The following is a 13,071-nucleotide window of genomic DNA, read 5'->3' as shown; positions in this document are numbered from 1 at the left end:
GCTCCTATAGAGCTCCCTTAGCCCCTATAGGGTCCCTAAAGAGCCCCTGGGGGTCTCACAGCCCCTATAGATCCCCTATAGAGCTCCCCTAAACCCCCCCAGTGTCCCTATAGACCCCAAAGGAAACCCTATGGAGCCCCTATAGAGCTCCCCTAGCCCCTATAGGTTCCATAAGGAGCCCCAGGGAATCTCACAGCTCCTATAGATCCCCTATAGACCCACCCAGTGTCCCTATAGACCCCAAAGAAACCCTATAGAGCCCCTACGGAGCCCTTATAGGCTCCATATAGCCCCCCAGAGGATCCCTACAGCCCCTATAGAACCCCTATAGATTCCCCCTAAACCCCCCCAGTGCCCCTGTAGCCCCTATAGATCCCCTATAGATTCCCCCTAAACACCCCCAGTGCCCCTATAGAGCCCCCATCACCCCTGTGCAGTTCCTATAGAGTCCCCATAAGGCTCCTCTAGCCCCTGTAGGATCCCTAGAGCCCCTGGGGGTCTCACATCCCCTATGGATCCCCTATAGATCCCCTATGGATCCTCTATGGATCCCCTATAGATCCCCTATGGATCCCCTATGGATCCCCTATGGACACAGCAGGCCAAGGCTGGCAGGTGAAGAAATCCAAAATTCTTTTTATTTTCCATTTCCAAAATTGGGGGAAATTCCATAAAATCGCCGTAAAAGCACAGGGGAAGTTTGGGGATTTTTTGGGCAATTTTTGGGGATTTTTTTTTTATTAATTTTTAGGAGATTTTTTTTATTTTTGAGAATTTTTGGGGGGAATTTTTTTGGGAATTTTTGGGGAATTTTTTGGGTCTTTGACGACCTCCAGGGAGAGCAGAACATGATTGGGGGGTGGGGGAGGGGCAGCGCCTGGGGAGATCCCAAAATTTGGGAATTTCACCCTACAGGGACCCCAAAAGTGACCCCAAAATTTGGGGAGGGGCTCAGGCTATTTGGGGTATTTTTGGATATTTTTGGGGTATTTTTTTGGGTTTTGGGTGATTTTTGGGGATATTTTTGGGGTTATTTTAGGATAATTTGGGGAGGGGTCTCAGTGATTTTTGGGATGTTTTTGGGATATTTTTGGGGTGTTTTGGGGTCTCACTGCTTGCTGGGGGTTGGGTTGGTGTCAGTGATTTTTGGGGTATTTTTGGGGTATTTTGGGGCGATTTTTTTGGGGTATTTTTAGGATATTTTGGGGATACTTTTGGGGTATTTTTGGGATATTTTCAGGGTGGTTTTGGGGTATTTTCAGGATGTTTTTGGGGTGTTTTGGGGTCTCACTGCTCGCTGGGGGTGGGGTTGGTGTCAGGGTACTTGGTGAGGTCAAAGGTCAACACTTTGCTGATGACGCAATCGCCTTGCTGGGGGAGGGGAGAGAGGGGGAGGGGTTAGAGTGTGGCCTGGAAACCCCAAAAAACCACAAAAACACCCCAAAACCACCCAAAAACCCACAAAACCACCCAAAAAAACCCCCCAAACACCCCAAACCACCAAAAAACCCTCCAAACCACCAAAAACCCTCAAAACCACTTCAAACCCCCCAAAAAACCCCAAAACTCCCCAACAAAACCCCAAAAGCACCCAAATGCACCAAAAAACCACCAAATTCCCCAAAATAACCCAAATCCCCCCAAAACACCCAAAAACCCCTAAATTGCCCCCTAAACCCCCCCCAAAAAGCCCCCAATCCCCTAACACCTGCAAAAAAACCCCAAAACCACCCGAAAAACCCCACAAGGTCCCTAAAAATACCCCAAACCACTCAAAACAACAAAAAAAAACCCCAAAAAACACCAAGGCCCCCCCCAAATCCTCCAAACAACCCACAAAATGGCCAAAAAAACCCCAAACCACCCAAATAACCACAAATCCACCAGAAAAAACACCAAATTTCCCCCAAAAAACACAAAAAAAACCTCTCAAATACCCCCAAATAACTCCAAACCACTCCAAGAAACCCCAAAACCACCCAAAACTCCTCCAAAATCCCCCCAAAACCAGAATTCCCCCAAAAAACCCCAAACCTCCCAAAAAACCCCAAATCCTCCCCCAAAAAACACCAAAACCACCCAAAAAACCCTTAATTTTGGATTTTAGAGACCCTCACCCCCAGAAAACCCAATCTCCCCAAAAAAACCCAAACCACCCCAAAAACCCCAAACTGGGGGTATTTTTGGGGTATTTTTAGGGGATAATTCAGGATATATTGGGATTTTTTTGGAGATAATTTGGGGTATTTTTGGGAGATTTTGGGCTTACATTGGGACATATTGGGGGTAATTTTAGGATTATTTGGGGTATTTTTTGAGATATTTTTGGGGGTTTTTTGGGGTATTTTTGGGGGTAATTTAGGATATTTCTTGGGATATTTTTGGGGTATTTTTGGGGTGTTTCAGGACGATTTTGGTACCTCAGGATAGACGCCGATGAGGCTCTGAGCTTTGGTGTAAAATTCCTCCTTGAGGGAAATGACAATGGCCTGGAAGTTGGCAGCTGATTGCTCTTTGATGTAATTGGCCACCTGGGGAGCCAAAAAATGGATTTGAGACTCCAAAAATGGATTTGGGACCCCAAAAAATGGATTTGGGACCCAAAAAATGGGGTGGGGGACCCAAAAAATGGGTTTGGGACCCCAAAAAATGGGTTTGAGACCCTAAGAAATGGATTTGGGACCCCAAAAATGGGGTAGGGAACCCCAAAAAATGGATTTGGGATCCCGAAAAACTAATTCAGCACCCCAAAAATGGACTTGGGACCCAAAAAAACAGACTTGGCACTCCAAAAAATGGCATCTTTGAGATTTTTGGCATCCCGAAAAATGGGCTGATTTGGGACTCCAAAAATGGATTTGAGACCCCAAAAATTGACTTGGGACCCCAAAAATGGGGTGGGGGACCCAAAACATGGATTTGGCATCCCAAAAAATGGATTTGGCACCCAAAAAATGGACTTGGTGCCCCGAAATTGGGTAGGGGAACCCCAAAAATGGATTTGGGACCCCAAAAAATGGATTTGGAACCCCAAAAAATGGATGTGGCACCCTGAGAAATGGATTTGGGACCCCAAAATTGGTTTGGGGAATCCGAAAAATGGACTTGGCACCTGAAACTGGGGTGGAGGAACCAAAATTGGAGCTGAGAACCCCAAAAATGGACTTGTGACCCGAAAAAATGAGGTGGGGGACCCAAAAAATGGGGAAAAAACCCCAAAAACTTGAGAAAAGTCCCCAGTAATGGGGAAAAGATCCCAGAAATTTGGGAAAAGTCCCCAAAAATGGGGAGAAGACCCCAAAAATTTGGGAAAATCCCCCAAAAACGCTCACCTTGCCGATGTTGGTGTTGTCCAGCGCGGCGTCGATCTCGTCGAGGACGAAGAACGGAGCTGGTTTGTAACTGGGGAGTGAATATTTGGGGTTAAAAACCCAAAATTTGGGATTCCAGAGACCCCCAGGGACCCCAAAAAGAACCCCAAAAAAAAACCCCGAGGTTTTGGGGTGATTTTAAGGGGTTTTGGGGTTTTTTTCTGGGGGAATTTGGGGTTTTTTGAAGGGATTTTGGGGAATTAATTAGATTTTGGGGTTTTATCCCTAGTTTTGGGGTGGATTCAGGAGGTTTTGGGGGATTTCTTGGATTTTAGGGATCATCCTGGGATTTTGGGGTGATTCTAAGAAGTTTTGGGGTTTTTTCCTGGGGAAAGTTGGGGGTTTTCGCAGGGATTTTGAGGAATTTGTTGGATTTTGGGGTTTCATCCCAAATTTTGGGGTGGATTCAGGAGGTTTTGGGGGAATTCATTGGATTTTAGGGTTCATCCTGGGATTTTGGGGTTTCTCCCAGGTTTTTGGGGTGATCCTAGAGGGTTTTGGGGTATTTTCCTGGGGGGAATTGTTTGGGGGGAATTAATTGGATTTTAGGGTTCCACCTGTGGATTTTGGGGTTTCTTCCAGGATTTTGGGGTCTCTCCCCCAATTTTGGGGTGGATTCAGGAGGTTTTGGGGTCCCTAGGGTGTTTTTAGGATCTCACCTGCAAATAGCAAACAGCAGGGTGAGAGCAGTTTTGGGAAAATGCTGGAGATTTGGGGTGAATTTTAGGGTTTTCCCCTGGATTTTAGGATTCTCTCCCGGAATTCTAGGATTCCCCTGGATTTTTAGGTTTCCCCTGGTGGATTTTGGGATCCCCTGGGAGTTTTTGGGATCCCCCAGGTGTTTTTAGGGTCTCACCTCTAGATGGCCAAGAGCAGTTTTGGGAAAACCCAGAGATTTGCAAAAATCCCACAGATTTGGGGTGAATTTTAGGGTTTTCCATTGGGGATTTTGGGATTTCTGGGGTTTTTTGGGATCCCCTGGATATTTTCGGGATCCCCAGGTGTTTTTAGGATCCCCCAGGTGTTTTTAGGGTCTCACATGTGGATAGCCAAGAACAGGACGAGAGCAGTTTTGTGAAAACCCCAGAAATTAGGGGTAAATTTTAGGTTTTTCCCCTGGGGATTTTGGGGTTTTTTGGGATCCCCAGATGTTTTTTAGGATCCCCAGGTGTTTTTGGGGTGTTTTTGGGGTCTCACCTGTGGATAGCAAAGAGCAGAGCCAAAGCAGCCACAGTTTTTTCTCCCCCAGACAGATTATCCATGGGGCGAAATCTCTTCCCAGGAGCCACACAGTTGTAGTTGATGCCATCCAGGTAAGGCTCCTCGGGGTTCTCGGGGCCCAGGAACGCCTTGGGGACAACATTTGGGGGTTGGGGACATTTTGGGGACAATCTGGGGGTGTTTGGGGACAATCTGGTGTGGTTTGGGGGGAAAATGAGAGGATGCTCAGGGTTTTCAGGGCCCAGGAACACCTGGGGGACAAAAATTGGGGTTTGGGGACATCCTGGGGGTCCTTGGCGACATCCTGGGGGTGTCTGTGGACAATCTGGGGCATTTTAGGGGAGATAGAGGTGAAGTTCCTCAGGGTTTTTAGGGTCCAGGAATGCCTTGGGGACAAAACTGGGGTTTGGGGACATCCTGGGGGTTTTTGGGGACACATGTGAGCTCTGTCCAGGTGTGTCCCACATGTCCCCAGGTGTGTCCCCAGCTCACCTGAGCACTGCTGTTCCTGCTCAGCACCTTGTAGATCTCATCGATGTTGGTGTCCCCATCTCCCCCAGGTGTGTCCCTAGCTGTGTCCCACATGTCCCCGGGTGTGTCCCACATGTCCCCAGGTGTCACAGGTGTGTCCTAGGTGTGTCACCTCTCCCCAGGTGTGTCCCCAGCTCACCTGGGCGCTGCTGTTCTGCTCAGAGCCTTGTAGATCTCATTGATGTTGGTGTCCCCAGCTGTCCCCAGGTGTGTCAGGTGTGTCCCTTACTGTGTCCCACATGTCCCCAGGTGTGTCAGGTGTGTCCCTAACTGTGTCCCACCTCTCCCCAGGTGTGTCCCCAGCTCACCTGAGCGCTGCTGTTCCTGCTCAGCGCCTTGTAGATCTCGTCGATGTTTGTCGCCACAGCCTCAAAGCACGAGTTGAATCGATCAAACCTCTCCTTCTTCATTTGCTCAAACGCCTGCTTGGCCTTCTTGGCGCGCTTGCGGGCAGCCTCGAACTCTGGGGACATTGGGGACATCAGGGGACATTGGGGACATCGGGGACATTGGGGATGTTGGGGACAGTGACACGGACATTGGGGATGTTGGGGACATTGGGAACATCCCTGCTTGGCCTTCTTGGCATGCTTGCGGGCAGCCTCGAGCTCTGGGGACATTGGGGACATCAGGGGGACATCAGGGATGTTGGGGACAGTGACAGGGACATCAGGGATGTTGGGGAAATTGGGAATATCCCTGCTTGGCCTTGGCACACTTGCGGGCAGCCTCGAACTCTAGGGACATTGGGGACACTCAGGGGACATTGGGGACACTCAGGGGACATTGGGGACATCAGGGATGTGGGGGACAGTGACAGGGACATCAGGGATGTTGGGGACATTTGGGATATTGGGGCTATTGGGGACGTTGGGAATATCCCTGCTTGGCCGCCTTGGCACGCTTGCGGGCAGCCTTGAGCTCTGGGGACATTGGGGACACTCAGGGGACATTGGGGACATCATGGGGACACTAGGGATGTTGGGGATATTGGGCTGTGCTTTGTCTGTCCCCTGAATGTCCCCAATGTCCCAAATATTCCAACGTTCCCAATGATGTCCCCAATATCCCCAATGTCCTCAATGTCCCCAGTGTCCCAAACATCCACAATATCCCAAATGTCCCTATCAATGTCCCCAAAGTCCCCATGATGTCCCAAATGCCCCTGACATCCCAAATGGCCCAATGTCCCCTGAGTGTCCCCAATGACCTAATGATGTCCCACATGTGCCCAATATCCCCAGTGTGTCCTCAATGTCTCCAATATCCTCAACGTCCCCAATCCCCAGTGTCCCCAATTCTCAGTGTCCCCAATGCCCCCAATGTCCCCAGTGTCCCCGTGTCCCACCATCCGAGGTCTCCTGGAACTTGTCCCTGACGCTCTCCAGTTTCTCCATGGCTTTCATGTTGGGAGCTGCGATCCTCTGCAGGACACTCTGCTGCTCTGTGAGCCTCTGCTGCAGAGCTGCCATCTCCTGACGGATCTCCTCCTCAGCCTGGGCGTCCTGGGGACATTGGGGACATGGTCAGGGGTCAGTGACATCATGGGGACAGCCTGGGGACAAAAGGGACAGGGACAGCCAGGACACTCTGCTGCAGAGCTGCCATCTCCTGCCGGATCTCCTCCTCAGCCTGCGCGTCCTGGGGACATTGGGGACATCATGGGGACATTGGGGACATGGTGACATCATGGGGACAGCCTGGGGACAGCCTGGGAACAAAAGCGACAGGGACAGCCAGGACACTCTGCTGCTCGGTCAGCCTGTGTGTCCAGGTATATCCCAGGTGTGTCCTGGTGTATCCCAGGTGTATCCCAGGTATATCCCAGGTATATCCCAGGTGTATCCCAGGTGTATCCCAGGTGTGTCCAGGTATATCCCAGGTATATCCCAGGTATATCCCAGGTGTGTAGAGGTGTGTCAGGCATGTGTCAATGGTGTGTCCAGGGCGTGTCCAGATGTGCCCAGGTGCCCCCAGGTGTATCCATATGTGCCCAGGTGTATCCCAGGTGTGCCCAGGGTGTTTCCAGGTGTGTCAGAGGCAGTCACACCTGTCCCCAGGTGAGTCTCACCTTGAGCTCCTCGGGCAGGTCGCTGTAGTCGATCTCAATCAGAGCCTCTCTGGCGTACAGGCTGGAGCTGCGCTGGGAGCTGCCGGCAGCTTCCTCACCGGTGCCACCGCCCTGTGGGGACATTGGGGACATCGGGGACATGAGAGACATCAGGGACACTGGGGACACAGCAGGGGACATTGGGGACACAGCAGGGGACATTGGGGACACTGGGGACACAGCAGGGGTCAGGGTGACATGAGGGGCACACAGGGGTTAGGGGGACACTGGGGACATGGAGGGGGTCAGGGAGTGACCCAGGGGTGACACAGGGGGTGACACAGGGGGACAGGAAGGTGACACAGGTGACAGGGGTGTCCCACCTCCTCCTGGCTGATGTCGTCCATGGATCCCCTGGCCAGCGGCAGTCAGGGGGTGACCCGAGGGGTGACAGCAGGGGACAGGGGATGACAGGGATTTCCCAGGTGACACAGGGATGTCCCAGGTGTGACACAGGTGACACAGGTGTCCCCACCTCCTCCTGGCTGATGTCATTCATGGAGCCCCTGGCCAGTGGCAGTCAGTGACCCAAAGGACAGGGGGGGTGACAGGAGGTGACAGGGATGACACACAAGTGACCCAGGTGACAGGTGTGACACACGGGTGACAGGGGTGTCCCACCTCCTCCTGGCTGATGTCGTCCATGGATCCCCTGGCCAGCGGCAGTCACGGGGTGACAGGGGGTGACAGGGGGTGACAGGGGGTGACAGGGATGACACAGGTGACACAGGGGTGACCCAGGGGACAGGTGTGACACAGGTGTGACACAGAGGTGACAGGGCTGTCCCACCTCCTCCTGGCTGATGTCATCCATGGATCCCCTGGCCAGCGGCAGGCGGATGTCCTGCATCTTGCAGGCCTGCAGCAGGTTGTGGCGATCGCTGCGCTTCTGCTCCAGCTTGGTCTCGATGGCTGTCACCTCCTTCTGCAGGTGTGTCATCTCCCTGGGGACATGGGGACAGTGTCAGGGATATGAGACAGTGTCAGGGACAGTGTCAGGGTCATGGGGACATAGCCATGGGGACAGGGCCTTCTAGCCCCGCCCCCTTTGATAGCGCCACCCCTTTAGCCACTCCCCCTTTGGTCCCACCCATGTTAACCCCACCCACTTATTAGCTCCACCCCTTTAGCCCCACCCATTTGTCAGCTCCACCCATTCAGCCATGCCCCACTTGGCCCCACCCCCTTTAGCCCTGCCCCATGTTAGCTCCACCCCTCTAGCCCCACCCCATTTATTAGCTCCACCCCTTATCCCCACCCATTGGTTAGCTCCACCCCTTCAGCCCCACCCCATTAGGCCCCACCCAACTTCTTAGCTCCACCCCTTTATCCCCACCCTTATGAACTCCACCCCTTAGCTCCACCCACTTGTTATCCCCACCCCTTTTAGCCCCACCCTTTTCAACCCCACCCCTCTAGCCCCACCTTTGGCCTCAGCCCTTCGGCCCCACCCTTCAGCCCCACCCCTTATTGCTCCACCCCTTTAAGCCCCACCCTCACTTTCTAGCCCTGCCCCTTTAGCCCTACCCACTCTAGCCCCACCCCTTTTTCTCCACCCCACCTGCAAGCTCCACCCTTATCCCCACCCACCTAGCCACACCCCTTTAAGCCCCACCCTCACTTGTTGCCCCACCCCTTTATCCCCACCCCACTAATTAGCTCCACCCTTTAGCCCCACCCACTTATTAGCCCCACCCCATTACACTCCACCTCTTTATCAACACCCAATGTCTTAGCTCCACCCCTTTAGCCCCACCCAATTAGGCCACACCCCTTTAAGCCCCACCCTCACTTGTTGGCCCCACCATAACCTGTTGGTCACGCCCCTTTAAGCTCCACCCCTTTAAGCTCCACCCCTTTATCTCTGTCCCTTTAGCCCCGCCCCTTTACCCCACCCTCACTTGGCCCCGCCCCTCTAAGCCCCGCCCCTTAGCCCCGCCCTCACTTGTTGGCCCCGCCCAGCTTCTTGCGGATCTCGTCCATCTCGTGGTTCTTGTCGTTCACCTCGGATTTCTTGGCCAGGTGTTGGTTCTTGAGGTCCTGCAGCTGCGCCATCGTCTCGTCGATGATCTTCATGTGACGCTGCTCCTCCTGCGGGGGAATGGGCCAAAAAATGGGACAAAATCAGCCCCAAAATATCCCCAAAACATCCCCAAAATATCCCAAAAATATCCCCAAAACACCCCGAAAATATCCCCAAAACACCCCGAAAATATCCTCAAAATATCCCAAAAATACAGAAAATCAGACCCCGTAAAATACCCCAAAATTGCCACAAAACAAAGAAAAATACACCCCAAATAAGCCCAGTGACGCTGCTCCTCCTGCGGGGAAAATGTGCCAAAAAATGTGCCAAAAGCAGCCCGAAAATTGGCCAAAATATCCCCTAAATATCCCCAAAATAGCCAAAGAAACATCCCAAAAATACAGAATACACCACAAAATGTGCCAAAATACAGCAAAATACACCCCAAACCAGCCCAGTGCTGCTGCTCCTCCTGGGGGGAAAAATGTTCCAAAATTGTACCAAAAATCAGCCCAAAATCATCCCAAAGTATCTCTGAAAACATCCCAGAAATACAGAAAATAGACCACAAAATACACCCAAATAACTGCTGCTCCTGCGAGGGAAACAGCCTGAAATTAGCCCAAAAATATCCCAAAGATACCTCAAAAATATCCCCAAAATATCCCAAAAATACCTCAAAAACTGCCACAAAATATCCCAAAAATACCTCAAAAACTGCCACAAAATAGAGCCCAAAATCACCCCAAAAGTATCACAAAATACACCCCAAAAAACCCCAAAAATACAGCAAAATATATCCTAAAATACATCCCAAAATACATCCCACAATCACTGAAAATACACCTGAAATCATCAGTGCTGCTGCAGGAAAATGTCACAAAATCACCCCAAAAACCACCCCAAAGAATCCCAAAAAATATCACAAAAATACAGAAATTTACACCCCAAAACACAGCAAAATGCACCCCAAAAATACAGCAGAATACATCCCAAAATCATCCCAGAAACCACCCCAAATCGCTCCAAAATATCCCAAAATCCACCCCAAAATACAGAAAAATACACCCCAGAAGGTAAAAACAAAATCCCAAAAAAACACCCAAAGCCTCACAAAGATAATCACCAAAAAATCCCCAAAACACAAAAAAATCCCCTAAAATAAAGGAAAAAAATACAAAAAAGATTTTTAAAAAGTAACAAGAAATTCCCTAAAAACTTGCAAAAATAATCACCAAAAAATCTCTAAAAAACAAACAAAATCCCCAAATGCAAAAATTTCCAAAAAGTCCCCAAAATCCCAAAAACCCCAAAAACTTGCAAAATAATCACAAAAAAATCCCAAAACACAAACAAAAAAGACTCAAAATTTTTAAAAAAAATCCCCACAAATTACAAAAATTACCAAAAATAAAAATTTTTTTAAATTTTATAAGTGCAAAAATGCCAACAAATCCCAAACCCCCAAAAACCCAGAAATATTATTTAAAAAAACCCAAAACTTTTAAAAATCCCACAAAAATCCCCAAAATACAAAAAATCACAAAAACCCCTAAAAACTGCAAAAATTCCAAAACCCAAAAAAATTCCAAAATTCCAGAAAAATTACAAAAAATCACCAAAAAATCCTCAAAAATCCCCAAAAAAGTCTCTAAAAACTCACAAAAATAATCACAAAAAAATCTTCAAGAAATAAACAAAAAAATCCCAAAACAATTTTAAGAGTGCAAAAAAAGCAAAGAAAATCCCTAAAAATTAAAAAAAACCTGCAAAAAATCCAAAAAAATTTCCAAAAAAATCCCAAAATATTCACAAAAAATCCACAAAAATCCCCCAAAAATGCAAAAAAAATTACAAAAATTTTTTAAAATTTTTTTAAAATCAAAAAAAATCACAAAAAATCACAAAAATCATAAAAATCCCCAAAAATCACAAAAAAAATCCCCAAAAACTTGGAAAAATAATCACCAAAAAATCCCTTTAAAAAATCCCCCAAAAATAAAAGAAAAAGCAAAAAAATTGCAAAAAATGCAAAAAAGCCCTAAAAAAAATTGTTTAAGAAAATTCAAAAAAAGCCAAAGAAATTCCAAAAAATCCCCAAAAATTCCCAAAAATCCCCAAAAAATCCCAAAAATTTCCCAAAAAATTCCCAAAACTCCCCAAAAAACCCCCAAAATCCCCAAACCTTTTTGAGTTTCTCGATCTCAGCCTCGTCCTTGCGCACTCCCTGCTCCCACATCAGCACTTTCTCCTCATCTTCCCTCCCAAAATCACCCGAAAAAACCCCAAAAATCCCCAAAAAAAATCCCCAAAAATCCACCCAAAAAATCTTATTAAAATCCCCCCAAAAACCTAAAAAAATTCAACCTAAAAAAATCCCAAAAAATCACCAAAAAATCCAAAAAAATCACCAAAAAATCCCCAAAAATCACCAAAGACTCGCAAAAAAAAAAATTAAAAATCCCTTTAAAAGTCCCCAAAAATGCCGCAAAAATGGAAAAAAAAATCCAAAAATTAAAAAAAAATTAAAAAAAAAATCACCAAAAAATCCATAAAAATCACCAAAAAATCACCAAAAAATCCATAAAATCACAAAAAAATCCCCAAAAACTTGGAAAAATAATCACCAAAAAAATCCATAAAAATCCCCAAAAAAGGAAAAAAAAGAAAAAAAAATCCAAAAAACCTCAAAAAAAAATCCAAAAAAATTCCCCAAAAATAAAAAAAATTCCCAAAAAATTCCCAAAAATCCCAGAACTCCCCAAAAACCCCCAAAATCCCCAAACCTTTTTGAGTTTCTCGATCTCAGCCTCGTCCTTGCGCACTCCCTGCTCCCACATCAGCACTTTCTCCTGATCCTCCCTCAGCTGGTTCCTCTCAAAGTCCAGTTGGATTCCCAGCCGAGTCTTCTGGTTCTCAAATTCCAGCCTGGGGAGCCAAAAGTGTCACCCTGGGGGGGGTTGGGGACATTTGGGGACATTTTGGGGATATCCTGAGGGGATTTGGGGACATTCTGGAGGGTTTATGGGGGGATCTGGGGACATTTTGGGACATTCTGGGGGTGTTTGGGGACATTTCGGGACATCCTGAAGGTTTTGGGGATCCAATTTTGGGGTTTTTCTCCCAGTTTTTGGGTTTCCCAACCCCAATTTTTGGTTTTATCCCTCCCAGTTTTGGGATTTGCTCACCCAATTTTGGGTTTTTAACTCCCAATTTTAGGTTTTTTCACGCCAATTTTGGGTTTTTAACTCCCGATTTTGGATTTCCCTCCTAATTTGGGTTTTCTCCCCCAATTTTGGGATTTTCTCCCCCAATTTTTGGGATTTCCTCACCTTTTCTTTGCAATCTCATTCTGCCTCTTCACCTTTTCCTCCTCGAATTCCCGAATATTTCTAACCCCAATTTCTCGACAAAATTCCTCAAAAACTTCATCCTCCACCTGGATTTGGGATAAAAATCAGAATCTCCAAAAAATCCCCAAAAAATCCCGAATTTCACCCAAACCTGATTCATTTTTTCCTTCAAATCTTTCATTTCTGACCCCAAAAACCCCAAAAAAATCCGAATTTCACCCAAACCTGATTCATTTTCTCCTTCAAATCTTTCATTTCTCTCTCTCTGCCCTGAATGATCCTTTTGATGTCGTTGATTCGAGGCCCAAAATTGGCCAATTCGCTCTCCAGTTTGGATTTTTCCTGGAAAAAATGGGAAAAAAAATTCATCAAAATTCGTCAAAATTCATCAAAATTTTTCTCTGAACCCCAAAAATCTGATCAGGGAACAAAAAATGGCCTTAAATGCCCCAAAAACAG

The 13,071-nt window shown here is 47.7% G+C and overlaps 1 protein-coding gene across 5 annotated transcripts in view; it reads right to left on the bottom strand.

The window, feature by feature from the left end:
• Positions 1 to 782: 782 nt before the first annotated feature.
• SMC1A (structural maintenance of chromosomes 1A) overlaps positions 783 to 13,071 on the bottom strand; it is a 32,477-nt gene continuing 20,188 nt past the window's right edge. For 2 of the 5 annotated variants that reach the window (XM_085044839.1, XM_085044840.1), the window contains 12 exons: positions 12,838 to 12,954; positions 12,592 to 12,698; positions 12,046 to 12,187; positions 9,179 to 9,324; positions 8,024 to 8,177; positions 7,195 to 7,305; positions 6,472 to 6,628; positions 5,432 to 5,586; positions 4,569 to 4,720; positions 3,333 to 3,402; positions 2,421 to 2,531; positions 783 to 1,371 (listed from right to left, as the gene is read on the bottom strand). In XM_085044839.1, coding sequence (XP_084900965.1) covers positions 1,288 to 1,371; positions 2,421 to 2,531; positions 3,333 to 3,402; positions 4,569 to 4,720; positions 5,432 to 5,586; positions 6,472 to 6,628; positions 7,195 to 7,305; positions 8,024 to 8,177; positions 9,179 to 9,324; positions 12,046 to 12,187; positions 12,592 to 12,698; positions 12,838 to 12,954 — 1,506 coding nt within the window. In that variant the 3' untranslated portion in view covers positions 783 to 1,287. The other 3 variants (XR_014847568.1, XM_085044841.1, XM_085044842.1) reach the window with 3 other exon arrangements.

The sequence above is a fragment of the Lichenostomus cassidix genome, unplaced genomic scaffold (assembly GCF_008360975.1).
Source record: "Lichenostomus cassidix isolate B80296 unplaced genomic scaffold, HeHo_3.0 HiC_scaffold_864, whole genome shotgun sequence".
Taxonomy (NCBI): domain Eukaryota; kingdom Metazoa; phylum Chordata; class Aves; order Passeriformes; family Meliphagidae; genus Lichenostomus; species Lichenostomus cassidix.
Note: the sequence above shows the minus strand (reverse complement) of the source record. Positions and strands in the feature narration are given on the sequence as shown.